At 53.0% G+C, this 18,317-nt stretch overlaps 2 protein-coding genes across 7 annotated transcripts; one reads left to right on the forward strand and one right to left on the reverse strand.

The window, feature by feature from the left end:
- Positions 1-123: 123 nt before the first annotated feature.
- On the reverse strand, positions 124-7,810 carry TST (thiosulfate sulfurtransferase). 5 transcript variants are annotated; one of them, XM_066358304.1, is made up of 3 exons: positions 7,678-7,810; positions 6,315-6,930; positions 124-563 (listed from the first exon to the last, which is right to left on the reverse strand). In XM_066358304.1, exons 2-3 carry the CDS (start codon positions 6,907-6,909, stop codon positions 265-267), a joined length of 894 nt encoding a protein of 297 aa, XP_066214401.1. In that variant the 5' UTR covers positions 6,910-6,930; positions 7,678-7,810; the 3' UTR covers positions 124-264. The 5 variants fall into 5 exon arrangements, with proteins under 5 accessions (XP_066214401.1, XP_066214400.1, XP_066214399.1 ...); XM_066358303.1 differs by having other exon boundaries at positions 7,654-7,781; XM_066358302.1 differs by having other exon boundaries at positions 7,570-7,699.
- MPST (mercaptopyruvate sulfurtransferase) lies at positions 7,785-16,374 on the forward strand. Of its 2 annotated transcripts, none has more exons than XM_066358307.1 (3): positions 7,785-7,939; positions 12,396-13,023; positions 15,771-16,374. In XM_066358307.1, the coding sequence occupies exons 2-3, from the start codon at positions 12,426-12,428 to the stop codon at positions 16,067-16,069; spliced, it is 897 nt and encodes a 298-aa protein (XP_066214404.1). In that variant the 5' UTR covers positions 7,785-7,939; positions 12,396-12,425; the 3' UTR covers positions 16,070-16,374. The 2 variants fall into 2 exon arrangements, with proteins under 2 accessions (XP_066214404.1, XP_066214403.1); XM_066358306.1 differs by lacking the exon at positions 7,785-7,939 and adding an exon at positions 7,955-8,037.
- The last annotated feature ends 1,943 nt before the right edge of the window (positions 16,375-18,317 follow it).

Raw genomic sequence — 18,317 nt, forward strand, 5'->3', positions numbered from 1 at the left:
TCCCCAGCTGGCGGTAGCTATGGAGGTTTCTTTCCTTGGTGGGTTCTAAGTAACCTGCAGGAGCTGGAAATACAGGGGTACCAGGAAAGGGTGAAAATCAGGGAGATGCAGGCAGACAGCAACTCAGAAAAAGTCACATTTATTCCAGTGTTGTCAGGGGAAAGGAGAGCTTTACCTAGTAATTCTAAAATGTGTCACTGTCCTTGGCTGAAGAAGTATGACCAGCTGGCTGAGTTATGGATGAGTAGAGGAGAAGTTCACTGCTCAGGGCTTCCTGTCCTTCCACTGGGACACACGGGTCTCCAGCGGGGCCCGGTGGAACCACTCAAACCAGGAGCCATCGTAGATTGCCACATCGGGCTTGCCGCAGAGGTAGGCGGCCAGGGCAATGTGGCAAGCGGTGACACCCTTCCGGCATGTGGCAATGAGGGGCTTTGTGAGGTCCACTTTCTTGGCCTCGAACATAGCTCGGAGCATCTCTGTGCTTTTCTCGAAGCCATCCTCAGTCAAGAAGTCCATGAACGGCATGTTGACTGCACCTCGGATGTGGCCTGGATCCAGTCCTGGGCAGGGGTAAAGGACAAAGGAAAGGACAGGGTTAGGAAGGCATAGGGGGTGGGAGCAAGTGGGGCCTGGAGACCGCAACCAGCCAAGGCTGTAGGATAGGGTGCTTCGCAAATAAAAATAACTTTGCCCTCCTCTGAGCTCAACTTATTCCCAGCCCTACCTATACCCCATGCGCATGGCTTAAGACAAAGTGCCCTCTCCCCCCAAACCTGCCTTGAAGTAGGAATGTCCAAACTCATACCTGCTTGGGAGGACAGGGATGAGTCTCAGCTCTACTAACCTTGACCTTGGGTAAATCCTATCACTTCTCTGAACCTCAGTTTTCCCATTTGTAAAAATGCGCTCAGTGGTACAGACTCATCTCATAGGGCTGTTGAGAAGAGCAATGAGATGATTCATGTGAATGCTACTGTGTGCTGTGTCAACCGCTGAGAACACAGCCGAAAGGGAGAGGCTCAGGCCCGCTCCCTCAGAATATGGTCTAGCAAGAAAGCTAGATGTCAAAGAGACCCCCAGAATTCATTCATTAATATTAATATGACTCCACTTTTACAGACGAATACACTGAGGCTGGCAGAATAAAATGGCTTCCCTCAGGCCTCACAGAGAGGTAAAGGCAGACCGAGAATTTCATGAAGTCAATCCTGTTAAGCACACAGCTGTGGAAGGAACATATGACCTGGTGTTAGCTATAAGTTCAAATCCCAGTTCTGCCACTTACCAGCAGGGTGACCTTAAGCAAATCATATCACTTCTCTGAGCCATGGGTATATGGGAATAAGAGTAGTCCCTGTGTCACGGCGGTTGTAAGGAGTGAAGCACTGACAGTTGAGGTTGGCCAACCCACCCTCAGATGCTGTTGCTCCTATCACTTCGCCCCCACCCCAGGAAGCGGGCAAACTGGAGGCAGTGTGGTCCCTTCGGGCACTTCCTAGCAACCCTGAGAGGCAGATGGAAGCAGAATGGAGGTCTAGGCTGGCTTTGGGGTCAATTCCAGAACTGTCACTTTACCAGTGAGGCCCCTCTGCCAAATCTGGCTTCAGAAAAGCCAGCAGGGTCTGGCCCATGGTGGTGCAGTAGATAGTACGCTGACCTGGAATGCTGAGGACCCTGGTTCAAAACCCTGGACTTCCCCGGTCAAGGCATATGACAAGCAACAAGCAAACAATGAAGAACTCAGGTGAAGCAACAATGAGTTGATACTTCTCACTTGTTCCACTCCTCTATAAAATCAATAAATAAAATATTTTTAAAAAAAAGTAGAATATTACACATACACACAGAAAAGCCAGCAAGTTGGGCAAAGTGGACTAGACTACCAACAGAGCTGGTGCCACCCACAAGGTGAAGGCCTTGATCTAGCCCCCAGTGTGCCCAGGCTGCTCCTCTCTTCCTCATGCACCCACACCCCAGCAGCTGGGCACTGGGAGTGAGCTCCAAGACACATTCGAGCTCTCAGGGTGGCAGCAGTGGGAGAGAACCTGAGTGAGTCACCAGCATGCACTGGGCAGTGTGCAGCCAGGCAGGCCTTGAGCCTCGAGCCTGTTTCCCCAACTGTGAAATGGGGAGAGAAGCCCATCTATCTCACAGGCTTGTGGGGAAGTCAGCTACAGTAAGTAAAAGCCCCTGATGACCCCTGGGCACACAGTAGGTGTGTATCAATGTGTGTGACTTTGGGGGCAGAGCACCAGATTTCAAATCCCAGCTCTGCTCTGGCATCACTGCATCACCTTGGATGAATTACTTATATTCTTAATGTAATAATGTATATAAAAAAGCCACTTGTAATGTGTAACATGCTTCCCAAAGGCACCCCTGGGCACACAGTAGGTGTGCCATTCCTCCTCACCCAAGGTCAGAGAGGATTCTGAAATGTGCTGGCATGACTCAAGAGTTCCTTTGATTGAATAGATACCCAACTTGTAAAATTATAGCAATGTCTTCCTTCCTGTGGTGATTTCACCTGTCTGGAAACCAACCTGAGGTTAGATATGTGCTGACCCTACCAATGAGGAACAATTCATCGGTTGGATTCAAGGGTGTTCTTCACCAAGAAACCCAACTTTAAAATGTTCAGTGGCCATGCAGTGGGCTGGACTGAGCGCATTTAAAAGCACAGTGTTTGTTGAGTTCTGAATGCTGTTTTTCCTTACACCCTTCCCAATGAATCAGCCTCATTGTTTTCCTCTGATTACATAAAAGGCACCCCATCGGAGTGAAGGAGTCAGAGTTCTGCAGGCCTGGGTCTCCCACAGCCAGCCTCCTGGGCCAGCCTCAGGAGGTGCGGTCCTCCTTTTCATCTCCACCAGCACCTCTGCCAGGGAGGGCTCAGAGTCTGTCTGAGAAACTGAAATGAGCAAGAATGGTCTGCCTGGGGGGGGGGGGGGATGAACCTTGTCCAGAGTGCCTCGGAGAACAGCCAACTGGAGGAAAGGTTGTGGTGGGCCCAGAAACTCCTGTTTCTCTTCTTCCAAGCCCAACTCCGCTGCAGGCTGGGCTTCCCCTCCCCCCAGCAGGCATGTCACCATGCTCGTAACCTCTGGCATCAGGCCCCCAAACCATGGGTTATCTCAAGAACTTTATCCTCCTGGCACTAAAACAGAGCCTAGGCTCTGAGAGATGAGGTAATTTATCCCAGGACACACAGCACAGGCGTGTGAAGTGAAGTCAGGCCTGCCCGACCCCAAAGCCTGTGTTCTTTGATCACCTGGAGCCTTCCTGGGAAAGGAGGCTGAGGTGGAGGGGAATGGACTAGATGATCCTTCATTCTCCTCTGGGACTTTGTGTTCCAGCTTTGGCCAAGAAGATGCCAGTCAAGTTTGTGAGGCTACTGATAGGTGTGAGTTTTCAAGGTCCGGAAAACCTGTTTGGCTATCTTGCTTTTTTTCTTATAACACTAAGGAATTCAGTGCAAGTAGCCCCAGTGGTAGTCTCCAACCCTGGCCACTGGGAGGCATCTTGGAACCCTCCTGCCCCCCTCCGCCCCCAGCCCCCAGCCCTTCGGGGAAGAAACAGAGGAGCCGCATGATCCCATGCAACAAGGCAGAGCTAGGACCACTCTTCCCAGCCCTGTGCCAGCTTCCATGCAGTGGTCTTGGGAAACAGCAGCCCTGTGATGGCTGCAGACCAGGGTCAGGGTTGCCCACTCTGCCTCACTAGAGAAGTCTCTGCTCCCATTCCGCTGCACATGGGACCAATTCTAACTCCCACCCCACCCGCCCCCCGCCGCCTCCCTGTGCAGGGCTGCTGTGAGTGTCAAGGAGAGTCTATAAAGGGTTCTGCAGTGGAGTGTTCGTTAGGTGGTCAATATTCTCCCTCTTCAGCCTTCCCCCTTTTCCCCCTCAGGGGGAAGGTTTATAAAGACACTGAGCTTAAATCAGTTCCCATCTCTGCTTTCTCTCTTCCCCCAACCTCCCATAAGGTGAGCAGTGTTCATGTCATTAAGGGTTCAGAGGTGAAGGGACTTGCTCAAAGCCACACATAAGTGCCACACCAGGATAGAAACTCAGGGGTCTGACTCTCACCTTGTTCCCCATACAAATGGAACCAAAGGCACTGGGGGCACAAAACTGGGGCCAGAGGGGGAGTTGCTGTCTAAGTTCTGCAGGACGTGGCTGTTGGGTTTCTAAGGGCCTGCTTCCAGTTCCTCCAGGGGACATTCCTTCCAGGGATGTCCAAGGACTGCCTGGGTGCTAAATCTGGACTGCTGAGCCCACAGGCTGCCTTCCTGATCCCACCCCAAGCTGGTACCATGAATTCAGAGAAGCCTCAGGTACCTGAGTCCCCAAATATCTTGGACAGAAGGCCAGCAAAGCCTCTTAGAAAATGAGGGAGGGAAGGCCACATCCTCCATGCCTTTCTAGATGGCCCTGGCCTTTGTACAATTAGTTCCTCGCCCTTCTCAAAACACCCTTCTACCCAATGACCCCCAGATGGGTAGGACTGACATTAACTTTTCTTGTTTTATAATAAAGGAATCCAGAGAAACTGAGCAATTGGATTGAGGTCCCACCACAAAGGAGGGACTGACCTCTACTAGGATCCACCCTCCCCAGGGCTCCAGATGGGAACTGGAGGAGATAGGAGTAGGACCACGGGGGGTAAGGGGTGAGACTTGAAAATCCTAGGCCTCCAGGAGGCACCCTCCACAGAAGCCGGTTCCCCTTTCTGAGCCTCAGTCTCCTCATCTCTAAAATGGGAGTTAGAAGGATGAGTCTGGCATCTCTATTCTTTCCCTTCACTTATTCTCAGGGTGCTAAGGGGTAGGTTGCAAAGCTGTTGGGGGAACAATTCCACATTCTTCTCCCAGTGGCAGCTGAAGTCTCAAGGAGAGAAGGTGTCTTAAACCAGGGCCATGAGGGGGCTGTAGGAGATCCCTGTAGTGGTCTCTGGAAGTTACCAAACAAACTTGAATCTTCAACTCTGGACCTTCAGAGAACAAGCCAAGTAAGGAAAACACAGGGCCTAGGAAAAACCACAATGGGAACAGCAGAGATCTGCATTCTCCTGGCTTGTCCACTAACTAGCCATGTGGCCTTGACCCCTCCCCTTCTTCTGTGTGCCTCTGTCTCCCCTCTGTCCTATGTGGCGACCTTTCAGGTCCTCCAGCTCAAAGAGGGTTGGAAACAGCTTTCAGAGTTCTGTTCCTTGGAGGCACAGAGAGGAAGAGATATTTTTTCAACAAGTTAGGCAAAATGTTGCCCAGGAGTTAGATTCTGCAGAGACATCCTGACTGAGGACAAAGCCACTGCCCCAGGAGATGCCAGCTATCCTGAGGACTCAGGCCAGCTGGGGCCATGAGAGGCCCCAAAAGCACTGAGGATGCATCCACCAGAAGTGCCCCACCCAGCAGGGGTGATGGTAAGACCTCTGAGATCTGTTAAGAGGTTCTAGACTCTGCATTTCCTCTCCTGAGACTATCCCCACCCCCAGCAGTGTAGAATCCTCCACAGGAGAGGGAGAAATCATGTGCTATCTCGCTGCTGATGCCTAGTGCGGGGGCTCCCTCCTGGCCCTGAACGGTTTGGGGTGGGCAAAACGGCCATGCATCCTGGTTGAGAACAGTGGTTTGAAACTAGGCAGCACAGAATTCAAATCTTGACTCTGCCACTTAACCGAGCAAGTCACTTAATATCCTGGCATCTCAGTTTCCTGCCCTCTAAAATAGGGATGGGTAGTAAGCCTCGTTGGATGAGATAATGCAATGTCGAGTGCATAACATGAAATGGCAGATGCTGTTATAGCTTTGCACACGGGCTGCAGCTGTTTGGAAAGGTCAGGGGGCCTGGGAAAGCTAGGAGTGGTCCTGGGGGAAGGACATCGCTGATGTCTATAAGGGTTTCTAGGGAACAGAGGCCCTGAGAAGCTAGGTGTCCTTGAGAGGCTCTGTAAGTGATTCATTTGTTGGCTCAGGACACACCTTTGGGCATGTGGGGAGCTAGTGCCTGGGTATGAATGTGGGTGGATATGTCACCAGTCACCTCTGCAGATGCCACCCCACATGGATGCTAAGTTGCCTGTCAGCACATGACTATGGGACCACATGTGGAGGTCCTCATGCACCAGAGCTGAAAAAGCCTTTAGGTTTAGCTCTATCCTCTCATTTTACAGATGAAAAAACTGAGGCCTACAGTTTTTCTATAATACTGAGGGCAAACAAAACCTGAAGAAGGTTCCAGACATCCTTACTCCCCATCCCCCACTGGGTATTATTCCCCAAGAACCATACCACCAACTGGGACACCTACCTACAGCATCTGGCTCTGGCTCGGTGCCCAGGTACCGCCCTTTGGACCGTGAATCCACCAGCTGGAACCTCTTAGATTCAAGGTTCTCCAGCACCTGCTCATAGGTCTTGAACAGAGAGTGATCAAGTGTGGCTTTGAAGACTGCTGGTTCTGGGAGTGAGGGTTCAGATGTCACAGGGTGGCCTTCCTTCAGCCAGTTCTGGAAGCCACCATTGAGCACCGACACCGTGCGGTGGCCAAACACACGGAACATCCACCAAACCCGAGGTGCATAGTAGCTTCCCAGGTGGTCACCATCATACACCACCACATGTGTATCATTGCTGATGCCCAGGCTCCCCACGTAGTCGGCGAAGCCCTCCTCACTGGGCAGCATCATCTCATAGGGTGAGGACTTGTCCTTGCACTCTTCAATATCAAAGAAGGAGGCGCCAGGCACATGGCACTCTAGGTACTCCTTACGGGCGTTCCGAGTGCCGGGGGAGTACCAGGACACATCCAGTACCCGCAGGCCAAGTCCCAGCTTTCCAGCCCGGACCGACTCCGCCAGCCACTTGCTGGAGACCAGCGCGCGGTAGAGCACCTGATGAACCATGGTTTCAGCTCTGCGCTTCACCTGGCGCGGGTAGGAACCGGGAAAGAGATGGGCATGAGGACCGTGTGTTTAGCGCGGTAGGGCCTGGGAGGAGCTTTTAACCCACTGAACCCACCAGTGTGGAATGGGAAGGTTTGCAGATTCCCTAAGGAAAGTCTCTCCGCCCTTTCCTGGGTCCCCATCACAAAAAGGGGTGGGGCAAGAGCTCTGAGGCCTCTGGTGGGGGGGAGCTGGCCCTAGAAGCTAAACTACTTGCCCTTGGAACTTTGCCAGAAAAGATCGGCGAAAAGATGACCAGGACCGGGGAAGATTGCATTTTGGGCTTAGAATCCCCTTTCCTGGGAGGGCAGGGGAGTGGACGCATAGGAGAAGAAGGTTCGCTGGAGTCCTGCATGGTCCCGTCCCCAACCCCCAACCCTCGGGCACCTCTTGTCTCGCAAACCTTCCAGCGGTTTCTTGGCTGCCAGGGCTCGCGCGCCCCCAGGATGTCTGAGTCCAGCCCTGGTTCGGTGCCCTCTGCCTCAGTTGGGTCAGGGGTTCCCGGGGCATCGCGCCCGCCCTCGCCACGGGGACCCTCCCCTGGGTCGCAGGTGGCCTGACAAGCTGCCCAATCCCGAGCGGCCCGCGAGCTGGTCGCCGCCCCCACCCAGCTGCACTTACTCGCCCTCGCTGCCTCCCTGGCTCCCGCCCCTGCCGCTGAGAAGTTGGCTGCTCAAACCCTAAGCCCGCAACTCCCCAACTGGCCTGCACCATCGCGCCGCTGCTCACGGGGGAGAACGCGCGCCGCCCGCCTCGGCCCGGTGCTGCCCGCCGCCCAGCCGCGCCGGTCCCAGACCGCCGCCCGGCGCGTCAGGCCTCTCGGATCCCCCGACCGCCCTGGGGTCACCGGGCGGCACCCGGGAGGCGCGGGGCGGAACTCGGCCGCGCGGGCGTCCCCCAGGCCCCGCCAAAGGAAGGCGCGAGCACAGGCGGCGCCGAGTGGCCAAGGCTGTGGGCTGTGCCCGAGTCTCCTCCTTTTGGCTGGCCGCAGGTTGGTGGCGGGAGGAGGGAACAGCTGCGGGCGCGGGGAGGGGGCACCTTGCGGTGGGGGCTATGGCCGAGCTCGGAAGCCGAGAGCCCGAGACCCGGGTAACAGCTGCAGCGTTGCGCTTGCGCTTGATTTCTTTAGGGGGAGGCCGATCGTTGGGGTACCCGCGCAGGGCTTCCTGCGGGGCTTGAGTTGAGGAGGGGGCTGCAGTCTCGGAGGGAACGCGCGCCCTCCCGTTGGCCCTAAGGATGGCTGTCCGCAGCAGCTAGGGGCGCCCTGCATGGTGGGGTCCGGGTCAGTGGCGGGTGGGGAGCCATGGGTGGGGGAGGGGGCACCTGGTGCCACCAGAAACGGCAGAAGAGAGGGAGGAAGGACTAATAAAGCCTGACAGAAGCTAGGGAGAGGCCAACTCACCCAGAGGTGCCAGGAGGAGAAACTGGCAAAGAACTTGCTGGAGTGAAACAAAACTAACTTTTGTCAGGGCCTGCGCAGTGAGTCATTTAAGACCAGAGTGAGGAGTTGGGCTGGTTGCCCTGAGGGTACTCGATGTGGTTGAGATCAGGCCGTGTTAGAGCTGAAGCACCCGCTGCCTTTGTTTACCTCCCCAATCTGGAGGCCTCATACTTTTAAAAATTATTGCCCTTATTTCTTCATTTAATTTTAAGTTTATATACTTTGTGTGTGGATTTTTAATTTTTAAAATTTATTTTAGAGAGGGAGAGAAAGAGAAACAAAAATGTCGACTTGCCGTTCCACTTATTTATGCATTTATTGGTTGATTCCTGTATGTGCCCTGATCAGGGATTGAATCTGCAACCAGGAGGATGCTCTAACCAACTGAGCTAACCAGCCTGGGCCTACATAAATTTTTAACAATGAGCTGTGTTTAACAACCAGTTGGCATAATTCCTGAATATCTAACAACTGGTGGGACTGCCCTGCCAGACTCGGCTTTTACATATGCTGTTACTTACGCCTAGAATACTTTTCTCATCCCCCTTTAAAATTTTTGTTTTATTCTAAAATAATTATATTCTTGCAGGAAGTTGCAGGCAGCCATACTTTGATAAGCATTTACCCAGTGACGACTCTGAGCTTTATGCTTTGCAGTGGGGGGCTGAGGGGGCTCCAGGAAGGACAAGGCTGGAGAAGTTCTTGAAGAATGTCCGGTCTGATTGGAGCCCTGCTCTGCCAGGGTCCACCCAGATGTCAGCCTGGGACTCACACTTACCCTATTGTACAGTTGTTTACATTCCTGAGATGGACCTGGGGCTGTCCTGTATGTCCTAGAGTCCTTCACTTCAAGAGTACCCCCCCAACTACACTGATCCAGACCTGCCAAACTCACAGGGACCTGATCCCCACCCTTCAGTGACAGACAGCCTGCTCTCCCAGACCCGCTACCCCCCCCCCCCAGTCTTTTGTGAGAACTGCTAAAGGAGCAGGGAGGGTGGGACAGAATGACCTCAGGCCTCTGAAGGCCCATCCAATCCTGAAATTCTAAGATTCCAGATTTATGGCTGTCTGGTCAAAGGCCACCTATAAGAATAACTTTGAAGAACTAAAGAGATTTTTATTGAGTCGTTTTGAATGATTATTAATGCCAGCCGTATACAGTGCATCATCATGGCCCCTGTATGGTCATTATTTAAAGAGGCAAGGCTTGGAAGCCCCATTATTAGAAATGTGATAGGTCACCAAAGGAGGGACACACAAGGCCTGATGAGTTTTATAATAAACTTATTTATGCATCTGTGAGCAGATGGGCTGAGAGACCCTAGTGGCTTCAGCAGCGAGACAATGAAAAGCCTCATCCTTAGAGCAGTGGTCCCCAACCCCCAGGCCACGGACTGGTACCAGTCCGTGGGCCATTTGGTACTGGTCCACAGAGAAAGAATAAATAATTTACATTATTTCCGTTTTATTTATATTTAAGTCTAAACAATGTTTTATTTTTTTTAAATGGCCAGATTCCCTTTGTTACATCCGTCTAAGACTGACTCTTGACGCTTGTCTCGGTCACATGATACATTTATCATTCCCACCCTAAAGGCCAGTCCGTGAAAATATTTTCTGACATTAAACCGGTCCGTGGCCCAAAAAAGGTTGGGGACCACTGCTATAGAGGATAGGGTATTTCCCGCTGCAGGGAGAAACTTCAGTTACCTATGGCAGTTAATCAGTGGGAGAGGGAGGGTGGTGCTCAATAACAGAATGGCCAGATAAGTGAAGGGGGAATGACTAACTGGCAGGATGTCCCAGGGTCAGGGGGAAGGTAAAAGATCAATCAGGATTGCTCAGGTAGAGAGCTGTGGGAACTGCCCTGGCACTGAATCACCTAGAATTCAGCCTAGTTAGTTGAGGCTTTTGGTAGGGGGCCCGAACCCAAATCTAACAAAATGGAAACGGGCCAGGGAGCCTAACATGCCCTTCTGCACATAACTTGTTAAGCTGCGGAGTGGAATTTGCACTGGCTCTGAGGTGGTTGTTGGTGATTGGGGGTGGGGGGTATTCTGACTCCCAAACCATGGTTCTTTTCACTTTAAATGTATTATTGGGGGGGGGGGGACGAGGAGGCCCAAGAATGGTAGGGGTCACCGGTGGTTGTGGTTCACAAATGAGCTCTTCAAGAGGGAGCCCGCAGCATCCCTCAGCATCATCTAGCTGTGCTGCAACCCACAGACTCTGTGATGATTGCACACCCAAAGCTCCTTTGGCAGCCTCCTCATCCCCAGTCCTTGGCCCCTGAAAGGTCAGATCAGTTTGATTTCCCTGTCTTCCAGGAAGCGTTCCCACCCCTTCTACTCCCACCCAGGCTGAGCTGGTGGCCCCTCTGTGCTCCCACTGAACTCCATCTGTTCCTTAATTACACTCTTTCTCAAGCAGACCTATGGCCTGTCTTTACAAACCCCAGGGCTTGGCAAAATCAAGAGTTTCTCAGTATCCAGCACAGGGCCTGCCCCTGTGGGCAAAGTGGGTCCTAAAAGTCAGCCTTCTGTGAGACTGTGGGAGGGGGCAGGGCATAAGGTAGTACACTGTGGACTCATTAGGCCCTGGGCATCGGTGATCTGGGTTGGGGAAGAAGTCCAGCCTCAGGAGTTAAAATCGTGCTTCAAATCCTGAGGCTGTCCCTGACTTGTTGCAGTGCTTAGCTTGTAGCCAGGCCCAACTTCAACTCTGGTTCTTTACCTACTCTCTTCCCCTCAGTGGTCAGTGGCAGGACTGCCCAGTGTGGATGTAAAGGCCGTGCCCTGTGCAAGGGGTGCACAGCTAAGGAGCTTGATCTGGAGACTCTGCCTCCACCTTGCAGAAGAAGCCCCTTTCTCTAGCCTACACAAAGGCACCTGGTGGACTAGGGGCTGCTTGGACAGGGGCTCAGCATGTTAGGAGCATCTCGGCTTTGAAAGGCTGTGGGCTGGTGTGACAGTGGACTGGTGGACTGCTGTACTCTCAGCTGCTGGCCCGCAGGGAAGTGGAGGGGAGAAGGAGTGAGGCACTAAGTCACTTGTTGCTCCTGCCTCAAGAAGATCCAGAGAAAGCTCAGGCTCAAGGGGCAGAAATCTGAACTTGCTGAACTCTGGGAGCCTGCTCAATGCGTCTCAGTGAGGTCTGGATTCTGGTGTCAGACTGCTTAGTGTGTAGCCTGGTGTCATGACTTCTAGCTATTGACCTTGGTCAAGTTAGTGCACTTCCATGAGCCTCAGTGGCCTCCTCTATAAAACAGTGAGAATAATAACAAACCTCTTGAGGGCACTCACTCAACAAATAATCTAGAGCAGGGGTCGTCAAACTTTTTATAAAAACCGCCCACTTTTGCAGTGCTGGTCAACCTGGTCCCTACCGCCCACTAGTGGGTGGTCCAGCTTTCATGGTGGGCCAATCGCAGTGCCTATTCAGCAACCTGCTGTTTTCTAAGATTTGGTTAGATCTGAATGGTATATACCTAGCTAGGACCCAGTGAATTCAGCTACTCTTCCTGTTAGGCTGCTTATGTAAATGTTTTATGAATTAGTTTCTCCAGGGAGCTTCCTTGGTTTGCAAGTATACCTGGGTGCATCTTAGGGAGGGGCTAAGGCTTTTGCCCCACCTCCAACCCCCATCCACCCTTGCTTTAAAATGCCAGCAGGGCCTTCCTCTGCTTGGGCCCTCTCCTTATCTGCCCTGCAACAGGCAGCAGTGAGTGGCCCTCCTGGCCCTCTCTAAGGGTCATGGTCATTTGGTCACTGTGCTGGGTATATATCCTGGCAGAGAAGGGGAGGGGAGGCCCCATGACCATGACCGAAGTCTACATCTGAGTTCAACACCACTGATTTCTTGTGTTCCATGGACTCTGCCCTCCCCTGGCTCCACCTACCCGGCAGGACCTGCCCCAGTACCAGTCTCAGCGGCTCGAGGCGTTTCCTGTACAGGGACCGGCCCCTTTCTAGGCTCCCCCCTGATATATCCTCTTGTCTCCCAGGCCTGCAGCCCCAGTGTCGCCACCGCCACCATGGCCGCACAGCAGCTCTTCCGTGCTCTGGTGTCTGCTCAGTGGGTGGCGGAGGCACTGCGGGACCTGCGCACCAGCCGGCAGCCCCTACAGCTGCTCGACGCCTCCTGGTATCTGCCCAAGCTGGGCCGCGATGCACGCCGCGAGTTTGAGGAGCGACACATCCCGGGTGCTGCCTTTTTTGACATCGACCAGTGCAGTGACCGAACGTCACCCTACGACCACATGATGCCCAGTGCTGCGCACTTCGCGGAGTATGTGGGGAACCTGGGCGTGGGCACTGCCACCCACGTAGTGGTTTATGATGCCAGCGACCAGGGCCTCTACGCGGCACCGCGCATCTGGTGGATGTTCCGTGCCTTCGGCCATCGCGCCGTGTCATTGCTGGACGGCGGCCTCCGCAACTGGCTGCGCCAAGGCCTCCCACTAAGTTCTGGCAAGAGCCGCCCGGTGCCCACGGAGTTTCGAGCTGTGCTGGACCCCACCTTTGTCAAGACGTATGAAGACATCAAGGAGAACCTCGAATCCCGACACTTCCAGGTGGTGGATGCCCGCGCCGCAGGCCGGTTCCGGGGCACCGAGCCCGAGCCCCGAGATGGTAACAGTGATGGCCAAAGGGGCTGGGAGGTCCTCTGGGGCACGGGATCTGGTGCACTCTGGGCATTGCTCTTGCCTTTAAAGGGCACCGCGTGGGGTGGGGGCCTCAGAGAGGTTTGTTAAATTCAGAAAGTCCCTGCCACATAAAACCTGGCAGAGCAATGTTAACATTAGGTCAAACCATATGAAACTGCTGATATCTAACCATTTTTAAACGTACATAGGTGGCAGTTTCATGTTCATCCCAATAAAGATACCACCTTGAACCTGTTGGGTCCTTCAGCTCAGTTCCTGGGAGGCGTGGAGGGGTGGGGAGAAGGAGTGAAGCAACAGAGGCATTGAGCCAGAGCCAGATCTGGGTTCAGAGCCCTGCCCAGATTGCACTGGCTATGTGACACCTGGAAGGTCACCTAATATGAATTGTAGCTTCTGCATGTGTAGAGTGGCAACAGAACATGGAACTTAAGGGATGTGGTCAAATGGCAGCAAGCATGTAAAGCACTCAACTCTGCGCCGGCACACAAGATGCACTCAAGAAATGGGAAGTGATGTAACGTGCTTCTCTGGTTGTGGCTTTTTTACTGGGGTGCTTCATGCTTGCAGCAATCATGCTTGCGCATTCGTGAAATGGGAGATGACGAGATATACCTAGCAGGCCCATTGTCAAGGTGGACGGAGCTGATGAGTGTCAAGGCTTGATCTAAACCAGTGCTGAATATCACTGTTCTCGTCATTCCCATTCCACAGCCCAAGACCTGACCAAGTGCGCCTATAATTTGCCACATCATTCCAGCAGGGAGAGGAAGCTTGCTTTGCTTGGTAGGGTTCAAGGCGTGGGGCAGCCATGCTCTGACAGTAGCTAGCCTGGGTTAAGAGCTCACTCTGCTTCTTTGCTCCGGGCTAGACTCTACGTAATGTTTCTGACTGAGCCCGAGCCAGTTTCTGCACTTGTTAAGTAGAGATGCATGACACATTCCAACCTCACCATGGACTAGAGTGCTGGCTATACGTGACGTCCTGAGAAGAGATAGTGACGTGGGTCAGCAGTTCCTTGAAGGAGTGTCACCCCATAGTAGTGGGCAAACTGAGGCAGAAGCCACCCTAGAGTCCAAATGGCTGAGATTTGAGCCATTGCCTGTTTGGGTTTGTTTTGTTGCAAATCTCAGTCCTTGGTGTGAGAATGGGGATATTAGTAACACCTGCCTAATAGGGGGTGGTGAGAACAAAAGGACCAGTGGTGGAAGTGAAGCATGTGTAGGGAGCCCTGGGGAAGGTCTTGGAAATGTGGGTGAAGGTATGGCTCTCTAGATGAATGGTTGTCCAGCCTTGCCCGGGTTTCTCCTGCTACTATCAAAATGATCTTTTATTTATTTATTTATTTATTTTATTTTTATTTTTTTTCATTTTTCCAAAGCTGGAAACAGGGAGGCAGTCAGACAGACTCCCGCATGCGCCCGACCGGGATCCACTCAGCATGCCCACCAGGGGGCGATGCTCTGCCCCTCTGGGGCATTGCTCTGTTGCATCCAGAGCCGTTCTAGCACCTGAGGCAGAGGCCACAGAGCCATCCTCAGTGCCCGGGCCATCTTTGCTCCAATGGAGCCTTGGCTGCGGGAGGGGAAGAGAGAGACAGAGAGCAAGGAGAGAGGGAAGGGTGGAGAAGCAGATGGGTGCTTCTCCTGTGTGCCCTGGCCGGGAATCGAACCCAGGACTCCTGCACGCCAGGCCGATGCTCTACCTCTGAGCCAACCGACCAGGGCCCAAAATGATCTTTTAAAAATGGAAGTCTGATTTCTTCTTGCAGTCATGTCCAGGCTCCAAGACTTAACCCAGGCCTTCTAAGATGTTCCCATCTACCTCAGTTTCCCCTCGGGCCTCCGCCTTCCCATGTCTGAGCTTTTGCCATGATGATGTTTAACCCCTCTAAGTGTCATGCTGTTCCATGTTCCCTAGGAGCCCCTGTGCTTGGGATGCTGCTGGGATGCTGTCAGCCCCCGTGGCCCAGACCCTTGTATCTGGCTGAATCCTACTCACCCTTCTCAGAGAAGCTTCCCTGACTACCCCATCCCAGGCAGTGCTGTATGATGGTCAGCCCACAGGCTCTGGGATCTCTCTGCCATTACTAACTTGGGCAAGTTAGTCTGCGAGCCTCAGTTTCCTCATCTGTACAAAAGGGAAAGTAGTAATTTCTTTTCCGTAGAGTTTTGGGGAGGATTAAAGGAGAAAATGCAACTGAGGGGCTCCAAACAGTGCCAGGCACAAAGTGAGCGCTCAGTAATGTCAGCTGTTATCTTAGATGAGGTACCCCATGCCGTGAGGCCTCTTGCTAACACTCATCATATTTGTAATTATTCAGTTATTACCAGTCTTCCCTGCCCGACCAAAACTCCTTGACTGCAAGCCCTACTGGTCCTAGTGAGGCAGAGGTCTTGTTTATCAGTGTTGCCCCAGGGCACATAGTGGGTCCTCAGGAAACCAGGGGTAGAGTGTGGCACTGGTGGGCTCTGAGTTTTGGGTTCAGATTGCCGCCAGCAGTTTGCTAGAGGCACGATCCCGGGCAGTACTAAACTTCAGCATCTCTGAAATGGGAATGCCTATAAATTGTTCCTGGGATTCCAGTTGTGAGGACCACGTGAGATGACACATATAAAGGGTTTAGCACCATTGCTGCATGGGAGGCTCTCAGTACTGCAAGGGCTGTTCATAGTGCCCTTGTATTTGCTCCCTCCTCCTGCTCTCCTGCTGCAGGCATTGAACCTGGGCACATCCCTGGCACTGTGAACATCCCCTTCACGGACTTCCTGACCAACGAGGGCCTGGAGAAGAGCCCCGAGGAGATCCGCCGCCTATTCCAGGATAAGAAGGTGGACCTGTCCCAGCCACTGGTGGCCACTTGTGGCTCTGGTGTCACAGCCTGTCATGTGGCATTGGGGGCCTACCTGTGTGGCAAGCCTGATGTGGCCATCTATGATGGCTCCTGGGTGGAGTGGTACATGCGTGCCCAGCCTGAAGAAGTCATCTCCGAGGGCCGGGGGAAGACCTGCTGAGGCTGGGCAGGACATGACACAGGAAACTCAGGTGACACCCAGCCAGCCACCAGCTGTACCCAGCCCGATTGTTCTGATGCTGTTTTCACCAGAAGAATGTTTCTTCCTCCCAACTTATGTGGCACATGGGGCAACACCCCAGAAGCCAGGAGTTCTCTTGACTTGCAGGCTCCCAGTGGAGGCAGGAGAGAAGGTGACGGTGGGCACAGGGGAAGGGGAGCCCCCACACGGTGCTGAGCTGGGCCCCATCTCCCTTCTGTCTTACTATTGAGAAAATAAAACAGCCAAGTGCTAAATGCTTCTAACTCGGGGGCTGCCTTGTTTCCTAAGGAGCCAGGGGCTCCAGCGTGCCCAGCAGAGGGAGCTCCACAGAGCCTGAGGGTCTTGGTCCCTGCCTCTGAGCAGCGCGGGAACCCCAAAGCCCTTTTATTCCTGTAACTGCAATGCCCTCAACAAACCATCCTCTACCCTGCCCCCCAGTGCTGAGGGTTTCCCTTCTGGCTTCTGGGCTGGGTTTTTGAGGTTTTATTAAAGATTTTATCTGTTCATTTTAGAAAGGAGAGAGAGAAAAGGGGGGAGGATCAGGAAGCATCAACTCCCATATACTCCCATATGTACCTTGACCAGGCAAGCCCAGGGTTTTGAACTGGCGACCACAGTGTTCCAGGTCTGTGCTTTATCCACTGCACCACCATAGGCCAGGCTGGCTTCCGAGCTGTTTAAGCTGAATCTTTCCATGATGTGTCTGGAGTCCCACCCAAAGCCCCCTGTGAGTAAGCAGGACATCTCATTTCCAGACAGAAATGGGTCTAAAACTTAATAGAAGGCTGTACCACACTGAGGAGGCCTGTCCCAGCCCATCAGGGTATACTGGAGAATGGCCGAATTTAGCTAAATTGGAGGAGAATTCAATTTTAGACTCTGGGAGCTCACACTTGGAGACTAGCCCCTGGAGCTGCAGGGTTTGGGCAGACCCAGGGCCCATCCTTCTGCTCAAGAAGAACCTCTTCCCCCCAGCTTCCCTAGGGAAGGGACTCTGTTCTCCTCCCTTTGTCTGTTCTTCTGTGCAGAGGTGGACACAGGTGTTTGGGAAGGCCCCAAATGCTTCCTGTCAGAACCTGGGTCACCCACCCCTCCCCATCTCCAAGTCTCAGAGGCACTTCTCAATAGTAAAAGGCCAGTGTTAGCCAGTTTTGGGGAGAACCCTGGAAGGATAAAAAAAATGAGCAGTGACTTTTCCAAGGTCAGGTGATGAGTTTGTGACAGCTCGGACCAGATCCAGATTTCCTGACTCTGAATATACTCTTCACCTACAACCCCCATCACATTTCCTCTGATGATGGTGGGTCATCTCCCAGGTCCCCAGGGGTGGGGACAGAATCCTGGTTTTCCAATTGGAGCTCCAAAGTAAGTCCCAACCTCACCTGTAAAAGGGGAATAATATGTATTTCAGAAGAAGGAATTTCAGACAAGGACCAAACCTGGGGCCCATAGTGGAGTCCCATCTTTCTAGCTCAGGGTTTTTCAACCTCCGCACTGTGACATTTGGGCCAAGCCATTCTTGGTTATGGGGCTGTTTAGCAGGATTTCTGGCCTCTGCTCACTAGATGTCAGTGGACTCACTCAGTTGTGACAACCAGACCTCCAGACACGACCAAATAAATTTCCCCTGGGGAAAGGGGGACAAAAATCACCCCCAGTTGAGAACCACTGCTGAAGGAGCAAATAACATGGTTGACCACAGCAGCCAGGAACAGTGTAGATGAGGACCTCAACATGGAAGTGAGCCTTCCCTTATGTTTGAGTCGCCAAAGGCGGGACACACAAGGCCTGATGAGTTTTACAGGAAATGTATGAATCTTGAAACAGATGGGCTGAGACCCTAGTGGCGTCAGCAGTGAGATGATGAGAGACCTCATCCTACAGAGAACTCAGTGTGGGTGTATTTCTCGCTGCAGGGGGAAAACTTCTGTTAACCTGTGGCAGTTAAACAATGAGGGGGGCAGGTGATAAATAACCAAGCAACAGAATGTTCGGTAAGTGAAGGGGGGTGGCTAGGTGGCGGTAAGACATCAAACAGGACTGCTCAGGTGGAGAGCTACGGGGACTGCCTTGGTGCCGGGTCACCTAGAGTTCAACCTGGCCAGTTGAGGCTTTTGGTAAGGGACCCTGGACCCGGACCTGACACCCTGGAGACAATTTAGCAGGTGCAGAACCTTCCTTTGGTGCTGGTCTCAAACAAGCCTCA

This window comes from Saccopteryx leptura, chromosome 1 (genome assembly GCF_036850995.1).
Source record: "Saccopteryx leptura isolate mSacLep1 chromosome 1, mSacLep1_pri_phased_curated, whole genome shotgun sequence".
Classification (NCBI taxonomy): domain Eukaryota; kingdom Metazoa; phylum Chordata; class Mammalia; order Chiroptera; family Emballonuridae; genus Saccopteryx; species Saccopteryx leptura.